Source organism: Neovison vison, chromosome 11, assembly GCF_020171115.1.
Source record: "Neovison vison isolate M4711 chromosome 11, ASM_NN_V1, whole genome shotgun sequence".
In the NCBI taxonomy this organism is placed as follows: Eukaryota; Metazoa; Chordata; class Mammalia; order Carnivora; family Mustelidae; genus Neogale; species Neogale vison.
This window is the reverse complement of record NC_058101.1, coordinates 70,208,210-70,223,477: the sequence shown is the minus strand read 5'-3', so window position 1 is coordinate 70,223,477 and position 15,268 is coordinate 70,208,210. Positions and strand designations below refer to the sequence as shown.

Genomic DNA, 15,268 nt, shown 5'->3' with positions numbered 1-15,268 from the left:
TGTGCAATTTTCCGGAGAATAAATTCCAAATTCAGGTTACCAGAAATAATTGTTTGAGTTTAGCATTAGTTATGGCTGCATAGGTCTTAAAATGTTTATTCACATATAGTCATCTATGCCAGACACGCACACTTCCACCATCTCTATTCTGTAACAAGAGGAGTATTGGGAAACATCACAAAGATAGTTTATTGACTCTTATGAACTTGGCTACATAAAGTTCAGGCTGATGGGGATTTTCACATTTGACATCAGCAGGCTGATCATCTTTCATTTCCTTGCAGTAGCTGTTCCTCGTGGTGTTTTTTCTACTAAACTATTCAACTTTTTCTATCACCACTTCTGTAATGGGGTCACATGATTCTCGTCAGAGTTTTGAAAAGACAGCATGTTGTGGAAAAGTCTCTCACCGTGTTGCTAACACTGTCATCTACCTGGACGGGAGGACTGGTCTCATCTTGCCCAGAGGCCCCGCAAGCATACCTGCAACCTACTTCTGCCGTCAAGTTCATGCGTTGACGTTACCGAATTTTAATTCACTGGAAAAAAATTTCCCAAGTCCCAAAAATGGGCTCTAAGTTTACACGTAGGAACAGCTGTGGAATAACATGTCTGAGACTCCCTCCCCTTTTCCCCTCTCCTGTCTTCGCTTGGGAGGTCGAGAGTCCCTCTTTGAGTCACCTGTCCTACCTCTGTGGCAGCCTACATTTCCTCAGAATGCCTCTGGCTCAGGGACTCCATGAATGAAATGTCCCCGTCCTGAGGTGATCTCAGCCGGGGAGGGGCAATGCATTGAGACCAAGAACTAGAATCACAATGTTACTTGAGCTTTTGTAAGTGGATTTCTTTCAGAGTAATATGCTAACACCTAATTCAAAGAATGCCTAGATCTGGGCCAACATCCCTGATCACTTCCCTCCACAAATTCGTGACAGTAAAAAAGGTAAAAGGGTGGAGATTATCCAACTGAAGCGTGTTTGTGTTCCTGTTTATTTGCATGTTGGTAAAGTTAGGTGTCAGCTTTTCCATAAGTCCCCTCTGGAGGTCGGTAGTACTTGGGGAAAGCCATCAGCTGTAGCATGTTGAAAGCATACTTCCTGCATTTGACATTCTTCAGTACATTCTCTATGCGGCATCCTTCTCTGGTGAAAGGGGAAAAAGTACAACTTCATGAAACACAGAATAAATAAATATGCTTTATTTGTTCAATGCAGAGTTGCAGCAACAGTCCAAGTAAAAATAACAAAGATTCAACTCTACATTTTTTTTTTTTCCACAAGTGATGATACATCTTACAAAGTTAAATCCTAGGCCAGGCCCAATACCGTTATTGCCCTCGGAAAGAGACGATTCAAGTCTCTTTGCTCTTAACCAATATTTAAGGTTTAATAAACTCTTTAAATATAATTTGCTCCACAATACGGCTTCACTTTAGTCTCATAAATATATCTGCCTTTTTTTTTAAATAACTTTTCCACAAATTAACTTCTCAGTCTCTTTAAAACACATGAAAATCTACATGTAGCCCTAAGGATGCAGGTTCTAAGAATAAGGCATTTAATTGATTAAGTCTGGCCCTATAGATTTTTAAAAGAAAATTTCATCTCTATTTTACTTCGTTATTTTAGCTGTGCAACGAAGAGAAGAATGGCTTTCCCAACAGCCTGGTCCAAGTCTCCGCTTTATAAAGGAAGGGGGCTTGTGCACAGACAGTACAAAAGTCACAGGTGCTGAAAATGGCGTGTGGGACACGAACAAGACCTGGTTAAAAAGAATAGAAAAGTACTCCGAGAGCCAAGTCAACCCAAACAATAGTTACAAACAGGTTAATTTAATTACAAAACATAAAGAGCCACTCTCTCCATAAAATTGTGTGACAGTGAAGGGTCAATTGAAGCCAAGAACTAACATAACTCACAGGTTAAGGAATCAAACAGAAGGTTCTATCAGCGGATGGCAACAATGACATTAGCACAGTGGAAATCAAGTCTGGAACCTCCCACATCTCTAAGACTTGTCTCAGGGTTTCAGCGCCTTGTGCCAGTTCATTCTTAATTGTTTTTGATAAACTGAATGGGAAGAGAAACGGGAGGTGCAGAACTTCAAGCTTTCAGGATTCTGTTCTTTGTCTTATTCCAAAGACGGTAATTTAAAAATTCTTTTTGAGCTAGTTCACAGTGGGAAACACTTTTCCATGAACAAAAGAGCAAAATAATTCCCTTAATGCATAGTACTTCTTTTTGTAGATTTTTAGGAAAAACAAACAAAACACTTACAATTCAAACATTTGGTCTGTTTTTTTTTTTTTTAAATTCTGTGAATTTGAAAATGTAGAAATATTACAGCATCACCCCCCGTAATTTAAAGTCCATTGTCATTTGTAGAAAAGAAAGGGATACAACATAAAACTTATTGGTATTTGGCTAATAGTAACGCAAGACTTAGAATAAGCCACACAACGAGCAGGTGTGAGCTGACAAGCAGCAAGGCGACAGGATAGAAGTGTCGAGAAGTTGGCTTGTTATCAGTTAGACAGCCTGTTTCGGGATCATCGGATTCACTCAGTGCTCCCTGGGTTTGTCTGCTGTTAAACAGGGGTGGGGAGGGGGAGTCAGGGGAGAAAAGAAAATAGTATAGCATTCACACAGGAAAGAAACTCAACCTTAAATATCCTGAAATACAACACATTATGTTACATAACACAGCTGTTTCAGATGGAGTTTTTATGCTAAACAGCCCCAAAAAGCGTCCTGCGCATCTTTTTTTTTCCCCGTACTACATTGACAACTGCATTAAAAAAAAAAAAAAAAAAAGGCGATTCCTTTTGCTTTTGGGGCAAGAAGGAACAGAGAGACACTAAGATGATATTCACGTGGGCTGAATGTGTCTGTACTGGGAAGAGTCAATCGCATAAGCATAACAGCACCAATCAATAGGACTACATGAATAAAACTAAAATATGGATCAACCCATAAAAAATAATCTGATAAATACATCTTCAGAAAACAAAATGAGAAACACAGTATGGAGTGAAGCAAACCGACATTCCTGGCACCTTGAAACACGCCATCTATTGACATTATACTACATAATGCATTTACAGTTATAAAAATGATGTATGGAAATGGTTTGGTTTTTAAAATGAATGAAACACCCGACATGCCATCCTTGCCAGCCATATGATTCATTGAACAAAACCCGACTCAGCACCCTCCTGTTAGCTCGGCTCATGAACTATGTGTTCTGCTGCTCATCTTACCTAGATGAGGCCAAATCTATCTCCAAGGGACCCCTGATCTGAAAAGAGATCCATATCTGCAGAGTGACTCTTTGGAAAAAAACAGATTTTCTGTGCACGTGAAAAACGGTCGTTGGTAATCGGGCTTCAAAAAGCGGCAGCCATCGTGGCACGTCTGAAATCTGCCACGCTCATGTGAGTCGAAAATAAAAATTCTAGGTTCTATTTCATCAGTTGTCAGAATTTTCAGAATTTTAGTCACAGGTGTCAATTTCAATGTCTGGTGTCAAGGCGTGGTTTGATCTTGATGAGCTCCTCCAGGTTCTGAGGCAGAAAACTGGATGTTACTCAGTCTCAGGAAGAATGCCATGTGCACCAGCCCCCGAGCTTGCAGGCCCCCTTCAACCAGGTGCAGCCCCTGAAAACCTCGGACCCAGGCACTCGTGATGAGGCATTTCACCGCGTCACTGGCCACACGGGCAGCAGTGGCAAGAATTACTATGAGCATCTGTCTGACTTAGTTTAAAGCATTCGTTCAGTCATGTTGTGCTGTGCTCTGGTGGTTCCTTGTTCTTTGGGAAGATCTAAGGACTCTGGAGCCAGTGACAATGTTAAATAGCAGCATCTCTGAATAAGATACACGGTTTATTGAGCAAGAGGAGAGTTATTCTGGACTTGCATAATTCCCACTGTCAACCGTATGAGTGACCTGGTTGCCTGTTCAGCATTCTACGGCATGTTAGGTAGGAAATAGGCTGTAGGTTTTATTATATTTAATTTAATTTTTATTTATTTTTTAAAGATTTTATTTATTTATTTGACAGACAAAGACCCAGGGAGAGAGGAAACACAAGCAGGGAGAGTGACAGAGGAAGAAGCAGGCTTTCTGCTGAGCAGGGAGCCCGATGCGGGGCTTGATTCCAGGACGCTGAGATCATGACCTGAGCTGAAGGCAGACGCTTAAGGACTGAGCCACCCAGGTTCTCCTAGGCAGTAGGTTTTTTGGTAGTATTTTTGTGATTAGGTAAAGCTTCCTTGCCTAATATTATTTCTCTGATATCACTACCATTCCCTCCCGTCCAGTTTTAAGGTGAAAGTTATCTGTAGCAAATCTTAACTTTGTTGAAATTGTTGCCTCTCCAATGTTCCCTGTTAGGAGACATGTACAGTCTCCTGGATCAACCCTACCTCTCTGTCATCTACCTATCAATCATATTATTAATGTTATATTCTGATTACAAATTTAGGTTAAATAGTAACCACGATCGATCAATATAATAGTATAGAAACACTCTATCCCTCTGGAACTGCCTGTAGATAGGCTCTGGCTAAGGAGTACATTACTGGCCAAAAAGTAATTTGAAAGGATTTTGTGAAGTCCTTAATTCAAATACAGGGGAATAATTTGTATTAGATTTAAAAACAAAAACAAAGATAAAACAAAACAAAAAAACCTGCCAGAGCACATTTCACGTTTTCCAGTCTGTTTGCTGAATTTGCCTTAGAAGTGAAATTTACTAAATTAAAAGGTTGTGGTTTTTTGTTTTGTTTTTGGAAAGATAGTTTTGTAATTGAATTACTTTATTGCTTACTGACTCCCTTCTCTGGAGATTAGAATAATATATGAAAAAAAGGTCTCACACATAATAATTCCATTATTCAGCTAGAATTGAAAGCTACATGGTGGGGGCGGCTGCCACGGAACGTAAGGCTTGAGGCCCCGGATGATGTCGCAATGTGGTCACGGGTGCTAGTGGGGCTGTCTCCTTCTTTCTACTAAGAATAGCACAGATGGTCATTTCCTCATAACTACAAATGAGTTTTTAAGCACTCTGCAAGGGTAAACTACAAAGGATGTGTATGTATTGATATTGAGTAATGATATTAGGAACTTCCTCACCAGCAGATTATGAAAAACAACTAATTAATGGCTGCCTTGCAAGGTGTCCTGACCAACTAGGGTCGCTCGTTTTAACCATCATTGGTAGATCGCCATGGAAAAAGTGACTATGTTGCCGCCACTGAAAATGTGACATGATCAGTCATTTAAGGGCAGTTACTGAATCTGCAGGATAGAAAATGATTTTTTTCTTCTTTACAGACCTGACAAAGCCATCACTTAAAAACAAGTAAAAAGAAATGTCTCACTTTTAAATACATCACTGTTACCTGAGGAAACATTTCCTTAAATAAAACCCAATGTGCATGACTTGATGATATTCGTGTTTTTCTCCCTTTTTTCTGTGGGAGGCTATGGTGTATGGTGGATCACATGTCCCCCAAGGCAGGTACCCTCTCAAACCACCCAGATCGCTAAAAACAAAAGCAAGAGTCTTCCTGTCTTCCCCTGCTGGGTAATCATTCATGAAGAGTTGTGCTATTTGGTACTTTATTCCTTTAACTGTTAGAGCTCTTCCAGCTCCCCCAAAGGAAAATTCCCAATTAATACTAAATTGAAAAACATTTCCTCTGACCAGAAAGCTGATTTCCTCCTGTGCTAAAATGAGATCACTTCACATTTAATTACATCCAAGTTGGGGGCTGTGGGCACACCATCTTGAAATTATGAGCTAAGATTTTAAAGCCAATATTTTATAGAGCTTTTCTTGACTCCACAATCATCTGATAAATCAATCTTAATAGAGCACCATGTTTCAGGCTCTGGATTGCTGGGTTGTGTCAGATTTTAAGCCTGTTGATCTGTGTAAAAATGAATATAATGTAGGACTCTTTGAGACAGGTACAGAAATCATAGAATCATAGATTCTCAGGGGTAAAAGTGACTTCAGAAAATCTTCAAGTTGAACTGCACGTTTTACAGATGACAAACTAAATATGAAGGCCTTGCCAATGTTTTACAATAATAATTGCAGGGAAAGGACCCTGAGAATGTAGTTAGCCTGCTTTGCAGCTTGCTTATATGGTTGTCTGATAAAATAAGGGGGGAAAGGTTTCTTGTGTCATTTAGATCAAGGTCCTGAAATTTAAAACTCAAAATACTTTTAAATGTCAAATTACCAAAGCTTTCCAAACATTTAATTTATAACTAGAATATCAGAAGTATATTTCCAGGACTTTTAAGAAACTGTGCAACTATTTAAATACAGGGAAAATTTTGATAAAACAATGTCAGAGGTGGGATAATTTCCGGTGGCCTAGAAGGAAGATTAGCCTTTGTGGCCACTGGATCACTGGCCACATTTAAGATGGTTTCTTCATTCTAACTGGCTTTCAGAATCTAATTCAAAATATATTATAAGAAAAGCCCCTAATTGAAGAAATTACTCAGAAGATGTAAGACCTTGTCACTCCTTTGAATGTCCGGGTCATAGAGTGTTTCTGGTCTTCTTGGACAAGTTTGGTATAAAAGAAAGAGCAGTATTAAGCAAAACAGAACCCCAAAGGAAGCAGGAGTCCTCCCCATAGGACACTGCATGCCTTTCTGAACAGGACATGTTTTGAGGAGGGGGAGTTGCTATGACTGAGAGGTTACCAGAGCCTAATAACCAGGACGTGATGGTGCGCTGAGGAGCCAGGCTTATCAGAGAAGACGAAGATGGAAGATGTTGAAAATCAGAAGCGCTCCATTGGCTTAGAGAAGAGAAAAAAATCAAGAGGTTGATTTCAGAGACTCAGTTTTTCTAGTGTAAAGTCTGGGCTACCTTGGGAAGCAAAGAGAGTTTGTTGGAAGTAAAGAAAAAGATCTCCCTTGCATCATGTCCTACCCTGTGAAGGCGGCTTTCTAGACGTTACCTGGTTTATTTCTTACAAACAGCCAAACTGGTCAGTGTTATTATCTCCAAGGGCCCACAAGGGTCACAAAACTTGTTCAAGAGGCAGATGGGGGATTTTTATCCCTGTCTGTCTAGTGGAAAAATCATATTCCTCTCACTTTATGACTGGGTTCCTTCAAGGACAAGGTTTCTTGTTCCCTCTGAAGCTGGCAGGTGTGATTTCTTGCTAGTTATTACATTACAGTAAGTGACTTCTAAAATTACTTTCATCTCTACCTTCCTGTGATTCTTTGATTCTATTCAAACATAACGGCAGCACTCTAGAGATGCATGTTTTTTTCTACTAACATAATAGGTGACAGTTCAATAAGAACTAGTTGAGGCAGGGAGCAAAAACCAAAGAACGCCAAGCACGCTGATGCTGTGTTCGGTCTCTAAAGGTGTTCTTACTCATTCTTACCTATTTTCAGAATTTTAAAAAAAATGTGACTTATTTGACTATTTTGATTTAATTTCTCCCTGGTATCACTTTTTGTACTCTTCTTCCACTCCACTCTTTTAGTTTTATAAAGTGTCTGGAAAATAGGAATAGCCTCTTATCAGAGTAGAAGCGAGGCCCCACAGTGACAGTTTCAGAGAGTATCTTAACATTGCTTTGAAGAGACAGAAAGTACATATGTCCAGAAAAACAACTCAAGAAAAGATAGGAAAGTGGTTTGGTATCAAGTCTAAATATGCTTTATATTAATTGGGGGGGGAGGCTCGAACTCTTGACCCTGAGATCAAGATGTGAGCTGAAATCAAAAGTTGGATGCTTTAACTGACTGAGCCACTCAGAGGTTCATAAAGAAAAAAAGAAAGGAGGGGGACATAATGAGTAGAAAGTATAATTGCTTCCATCAGATGATTATCAGAGAACTGATTCCAGTTTTGATCTTAGAATTTTAGAAAGAAGAATATTTGGATGAGATCCAGAAAGAAATATCATAAATGATTAAAGGACCAAAGAAAAAAGCCTATAAGGAGGTGTTTAAGGTTAATTTTATTTGGATAAGACAAGACTAATATGCAATGTGATCGCTGTATTTACATATATGTAAGACAGTAGTAAAATCATTTTTGAGGTATTATGTTGTGTTTTCTTACATTTTAGGCTGTAAACTAAAGCATGTGTCCCAGGGATTTCAGCAGTGCTGGAAGTGAGAGCTGCCTGAACTAAGTAGACCCGCTCTTCCTTAATCTCCTGACAGAGAAAATGGGAGGTGGCCAATGAGGGGGGAAAGGATCTTTGAGGGTGGGGAGAGATAAGAGAGGGAGAGGGAGAAGGAAAGGGAAGGGATAGAGAGACACATAAAGACAGAGAGCACTAATTGGGAAGAAGACAAAAGGACAAAGTTTGGTGTGGGGGGAGTAAAGCCTTCTGCATGGGTGCCTGGGGACAAAGGACAACCAGAGGGGGAGAGAATCAGGATGCATCCAGGCAAGCTGGCCCTCAGTCCTGTCACTGGTCTTGTCAAAGATTCCCTGATCTTGAGTTTGGCTTGGGTGCGATGAAATAAGAGGTGTGACGTTACCGCAATGAATAGGAAAATGGGCACATCAGTGACTAATGATGGATACAGACAAGTTCTAGAAGTTTCCGTGCAAGGTAAGACCTGCGGCAAGAGGAAGCCTCAAAATAACAGAGACTGACTTTCCGTCAGTCTGGCTGGAGAGGAACTGAAATGAAGAATGACATTTGTTTAAAGAAATTTCTTTAAAAGAAACAAAACAAAAGCACATTTCATCTTATGTACCTTAGTGGGCAGATAAATAAGGAAATTCTACAAAGAAATAAGTACACAGATGTAGATATAGACCCATAACTCATTTTCTATTTCCCATGCAACTTAACTAGTTTTTCTTTGTATAGGAATGCCAACAAGATGACTTAGCTTTAATTGCTTCAGAATAACAGTCAGAAGAAAGGAAACCAGTCCCTAAAAAACATTCCGTGAGTGTACTTGCTCCTTTGGTACTTAAAAATATAAACAACCACTGTCTCACTGCTCTAGTTCACCACTCTCCTGGAGTTCGGGATAATTTTCATCCCCAAGTTAAGAGAAAATTAACATGCTCAAAATAAGCACCAGACCAGGAATCACGAGGTAAATCGACTGCCAGCTAGCTTCCCTTGTGGAGCTGGGGGCCTGGTAGAGCAGGCGGCCTGACTCCAGGGGTGGCCCTTAAGCTCTCAAATAAAAATCAAAGTCCATATATACGGAAAAATTATAGCCGATGTTATTCTGAAAGTAGCCTGGAAAATGTAGTAGCTAGGGGTAGCAACAAATAAATATCAGGACTTGCATAAAAGTAAAGAAAATCAGTTCAGCTCTCTCCTCACCTAACTGGTTAAACTTCTATTTCTTTAAAAGAGAATGTTAGGGGCGCCTGGGTGGCTCAGTCGTTAAGCGGCTGCCTTCGGCTCAGGTCATGATCCTAGAGTCCTGGGATCCAGTCCCACATGGGGCTCCCTGCTCAGCAAGAAGCCTGCTTCTCCCTGTCCCACTCCCCCAGATTGTGTTCCCTCTCTCGCTATGTCTCTGTCTGTCAAATAAATAAATATAATCTTTAAAAAAAATAACTAAAAGGGAATGTTAACATCTACTCAATCAGATCATTATGAGATGATGCAAAGGCACTTACATGCAAGAGTAAAAATCATTAAGCTCAAAATTCTGCCTTGCCCCTCATGCTAAATTTCAGCCCTTGTGCAGACAGTGAGTTCCTCGACAAGACGTGCTGCAACTTAGTTCCAGCTCTTTCTCCTCCCCTTCTAGCCAATGTTGAGGTGCCCCAGGATTTAGGACAGTAAGCTATACTTTCCTATACTGTAGATACGTTCCTTCAGGGATTTCAGCTAGTCTCTGGACTATCCCATCATTTTGTGCTGACAAATATGAAATCTCTGTAGTTTAGACCTCTTCTCTGGATTACAGACACAAATAGCACATCTTCACTTGGATGCCAACAGACATTCTAAGATTTTATAGGGGGGCAGAATCTGCCGCTCCCAAATATGCCACATTGGAAAAGGATTACCTTGAGCTAAAGGCACTTAAAAAAGAGCATGTGCAAGAGGGATGCCCTAACCTCCTCTTTTCTTCTCCAGAACAGGAATAAAGGAATAAAACTCCCATGGGGAAGTTGCCCTTCACTTATGAGGAGAAGCAAACATTCTTATTGCAGGAGATGGGGAGTCAATGCTCACATTTCTCTACAGAGCATTCTATGCAACAGACCTAAGGGAAATCATTCTTCCCTTCCTTTAACTTACCCCATATTTTAGTTACTTTCCCACAATTTCCTCTCTTTCTTCAGTCTAGTATAAAAACATCTAGGTTTCGACACTTCATTGAGTTCTTTTTTTGGTAAAGCTTTCCATGTACATGTGAAATCGGTACGCTTTTCTGTTTGTCTTCGGGCAATTTAATTCTCAGGCCCAGCCAGAGACTCTAAGAGGGTAGAGGAAAAGTTTTGCCTCTCACGATTTCAAGGCCAAATCTTCTGTCTACCTCTTCTGCCACCATACCAAATCAGCCCCTTCTCTTCCTTCTCAGCACAGGAAAGGACCCTCACCTACTCTCAGACATTCATGGTAAGCATCTCAGATCTCCCAGATTCTTCAGCTTTCTGTAAAACACCGCACCTTCATCCATCAACCAGTCAGACCAGTTCGCACCATCTTCACTGCACAGCCTGACTGATCCACTGTGGCCCGTAGTCTTGCTCTTGTATCAACAGAAGCAGTTTTCCTGCCTTCACTACTCTGACTTCGCTATTAAGTTTCACTAAATCCTGGTGTATCCATTTACGAATACAGTAAGCAAAACCAATGCACTCTTCTATTTTTTTTTTTTTTAAGATTTTACTTATTTATCTGACAGAGAGAGAGATCACAGGTAGGCAGAGCGGCAGGCAGAGAGTGGGGGATGGGGGAGCAGGCTCCCCGCTGTGCAGAGAGCCCGACGGGGGCTCGATCTCAGGACCCTGAGACCATGACCTGAGCCGAAGGCAGAGGCTTGACCCACTGAGACACCCAGACACCACTCTAGTTGCTTTCTAAAAACATTTCCTGGAGAACGTTAGAGAATGAAAATCCAGCTGCATCCTAGCTGCCCACAGCTCGTCCAAATAGCAGTGGTGCTTGCTTAGCCATCCACAGGGAGGTGGAACTATTTTTAGCTGCTCAGCCCTGAGACGGGGAGCTCCTGAATCTCAAGGAGGAAGTTCAGCTACATCCTTCTGCTCCATAGTCTGTTCTGGGTTTTCCTGGTTTCGATCCCCTCCCACCACTGTCGGTGCCACGGTATCACGGTCAGCTGATTGAATGCTGTCAACCTTTCTCAGAGATGCTGTCCTGCTTTTGGGCTCCCTTGTTCCATCTGAAAGGGGCAGAGTGGAGTATGAACCAACTCAACATCCTAGTGTTATGCATTCCCAGACATTCACTTTGGCCCACTCTGAACAGGACCCCCCAAAAGAAGCCATTCCGTTTTTGTCCCAGCACTGTTCAAGTGTTCGTCATCTTCTCTAGAAGGGCAGGTTCTCTCTCTTTTCCCACCTTCCAGTTTTTCCCATTTTTATTTCCCAGTTTTCCCTTTACTCTCACCATCCCCTGCAGACGGTATAACAGTATGAAGCTATAATTTATGTTATTAACTCTTAAAAGTGAAGGCTTATGAAAATCCTAGGAAAAGAGAGTAAGATACATTTGAGAATCTTAGAATTTAGTTTCTGGATACAAGTACATGGTTAAAACCAATATGACTTACATAACTTTGAAAAAGGCAGAATATAAAATATGAAATACACCAAGGAAGAATAACCTCAAGGCATAACTAAAAATAGTTTACATATACTATAATTAATCCCTGCTACAGAGATCCAAAAGTCAGGGATAATGTCTTAGAAAAATAGACTTTTGTGATGGACAGTTAGGGTGAATAGAATTTCAAGGGCTAGAAATTAGGTGAGATTGGGTGAATGTAAATTACAAGAAAAGGTGTGAAAATGAGAATGTGAGATGCATTTAGGAATGACCCATAGTCTGCTTTGGTTTTAATAATGGGGCAGCAAGGAAATCAATAAAGGCAGGGAAACTGAATTAAAAAGAAACTTAATTTCTTTTTTGTTACTTACTTATTTTAGGCATTTGCTAAAATAAACAACTACTTTGCTGTAAGAAATTCAACTACAGTGTTTTGAAAAAAGATGGGGTTATTTCACAAATGTTTGTGATTGACAGCAAAAACTTAGACCTTATTCTCTAGAAGGGGAGTGGGTTCCTGAGCAGCAGGGTGGTGAGGTTAGCAATATGCCCTAGGGCAGCAGGGGGCAGCAGTAGAAGGAGGGTTTGAGCCAGGACTACAGCAGGGATCGGATAAACTGGAGATAAGGAGGAACCCAATTAGGAGGCTATTTGAATAGCCAAGGGGAGAAATGATGAAGGCTTGGGCTTGGGAGTGAAGAGGAAGGGTAAAGAGTTGCAGATTCTAAAACAAATAAAAAAAAAAAATAAGGTATATGTTAAGAGTTTAGATAGGGAAAGATCAAGGAGAGGAAGAGTTAATAAAATAAGGTTTTAGGGAAAAATGCATTCTATTTAAATATGCTATATTTGACACAAGACTTCAGTTAAATACGTGTCATGAAAGACAGCTCTAGACTGTATCTAGATTATGTAGTTCTATACCCTAAGTTTGGAACTTTCCTGAAAAACATGAGCTAATTTGATAAAGCCACCCACGTGGAGAGTATGTGATGAGTAGAGACGAGAATTGAGGACAAACTCTGAGGAATGACTGAATTTGAAAAGCCCTTGAGAAAGGAGGCAGAAGAGAGAGTAACACAGAAAACAGTCACAGAATCAAAGAAAAAAAAAAAAAAAAGGTGTGATCAATGAGTCTAATCTGCAGCAGGAGCAAGGAGGTTGCAAAATACCTAAAGGTCACCAGATTCAATAATTACGTGGCTTGTAGTCTTTGACTTTCAGTAGAATTTTCAGAGCAGAAATTAGTTTACAAACAATGAATGAATGAGTAGTGAAGCATGGAAGGCAGCATTTTATTCTATTTCAACTAGGTCCAGAGCCTTGACAGTGGAAAGAAGAAGGAAGTCAGCACAGAGTCTCAAAGGGTCAATAGCATTAATGAAACTGCTAGGATTTGGGATACAGGTATGTTTGGAGGAACAAAGGAAAAAGGAAATGGGGAGATTCAGGAATATGGGCTAACTGGCTATCTTTTTCAGAAAAAAAAAAAAAAAGATACTTATGGGCTGAGGACTAGCCACAAAACAGTGAGTTTTCACTGTTTATCAAAAAGTCCTAAAACAAAGTCCTTACTAAGCTGGGGTCCACTAGCTTCAAAGCATTCCCTGATTCATCTGAACATGGACTTGGAGATAAATGTGTCCAGGTGCTATAAGGGGGGGAATGGGGGGAAGTAACCAAATTAGAAGCTTCGTCTCTATTTTGTGACACAACCAGAATTTTTTTGCAATATATTCTCATTGGTTTAACAAGCAAATAAAGCCAAGATGAAATTTCTAGTCCTCTAATGATCAGTGTCCCAATAAATTAGAACATCTGTGCTACTGATCATGTGTTTGGAGTAGCATCTTTGCATATACTTTTGAAGCTCATTGTCATTTGGTCCTAAGGGTTCACACTTTACTTTCCCATATAGATTTCAAAACAGCATGTATTTCTGCTCAACTGACTCTTTCTTCACAAGGTTATGTGGAGGGAAACCTCCCTATGATTGTACAAATATAAACACCACCAATCTGAAGCCTTTTATCCATACAAATGATGATCAAAGTGACTATGCTAGAATGCATTATTCTCCTCCCCTTTTAATATCTAATCCTGTTAAAGACCTTTAGTTATCTAGATTTTGTGCCCAGGATATGACTCCTGATTCTAGTCATTGGGAAGGTCTTCTAACTGGCTTCCTAGAACTTCACCATTTATCCAGGGCTGATAAATGATCTTAAAAGATGTTCAGCCAGAGGTGTTTGGTGGCTCAGTTGGTTGAGCATCTCTCAATTGCTCCAGTTCATGATCTCAGGGTGGTTGAGATAAATCCAGTGTCATTTTCCACGCTCAGCGTGGAGTCTGCACAAGAGTCTCTTTCTCCTTCCCCCACTACCCCCACCTCATGCTCGAAAGAAAGAAAGAAAGAAAGAAAGAAAGAAAATCTTAAAGGAAAGATATTCAGCTGTTTTCTACTGACCGGAGACTTACTTGCTCCTGTTTTTCTGTTTAGTGCTGAGTATTTCTTTTTCCTTTTTAAAATGATATTGTCCCAGTGTAAGTTCTAGTCGCTTGACTATGGATCTTGATTAATTCCCCTTTTTGATCTGTACCCCTCAGTCCCTCTAATGATATAGAACATAACCCCAGGAAAATAACATTCCCTAAGATATCTGTGATGAAATAAGTTGAGGGAATGCTGGCTTAAAAACTCAAAGACATACGTTTATTTACTTATTTCTTTATTTATGAAACACTCTTAAGTATTGACTTTGTGCCTTGAATAGTGTGAACTGACTACAGTCTAAGAGGATTAGAAAAGAGGGGGTACTGATGTAGGAAAGGTTGATTAATCCTGAAATGACAGAGGCCCCTAAACTTCAGGCTATAAAATTTTGGCATCACTCTCTATGCAGCAGGGAGAGACATGATCAGTGCTGAACTTCAGAAGTAGACCGGAAGGCAAGAGATTAGAGAAAAGAGAACAATTAAGAGATTACTGCAGAGGTCTGGGTGAAAAGTTATAAGGGTCTGGAGTAAAGCAGAAAAAATACAAATGCATAAGAGACCATATCTGAAACAGACGAGGTGGGGTGAATCAACGTCCTAGGGAACCTACCTTATGTGAATTATAATAAAGGTAGCCGTTATAAATCATGAGATCCAGGAGAGAGTATTTGATCTTAGATCAATTTTTCCCCTTCACTGTCCCCTTTTGTAACTACGCCGACACAGATAATCAGGTTGAGTCTGAGGACTCATCATTTCTGACACTTGCAACAATTTTCTACCATAATTCTTTAAACAGCTGTGTTGTTTGCCAAATAGATGGCTATCTGGGAGAGTACAAAATATCACTCACAGCCAACTGTGGTAATTGCTTACGGTTAACTTTTTGATTAAAATTAAAAAAAAATGTGTCAGTAGTTTTATTATAGTAGAACCAAGAGAATATTTAGGACACAACAGGTTTTTGTATTTTGTTTTCTGTTTTTTTCC

At 40.1% G+C, this 15,268-nt stretch overlaps 1 protein-coding gene across 6 annotated transcripts in view; it reads right to left on the bottom strand.

The window, feature by feature from the left end:
* Window positions 1-967: 967 nt before the first annotated feature.
* INPP4B (inositol polyphosphate-4-phosphatase type II B) overlaps window positions 968-15,268 on the bottom strand; it is an 830,572-nt gene continuing 816,271 nt past the window's right edge. For 3 of the 6 annotated variants that reach the window (XM_044268010.1, XM_044268015.1, XM_044268016.1), the window contains one exon: window positions 1,184-2,584. In XM_044268010.1, coding sequence (XP_044123945.1) covers window positions 2,410-2,584 — 175 coding nt within the window. In that variant the 3' untranslated portion in view covers window positions 1,184-2,409. Of the gene's footprint in view, window positions 1,143-1,183; window positions 2,585-15,268 lie in introns of those variants that run through there. The other 3 variants (XM_044268013.1, XM_044268017.1, XM_044268011.1) reach the window with 3 other exon arrangements.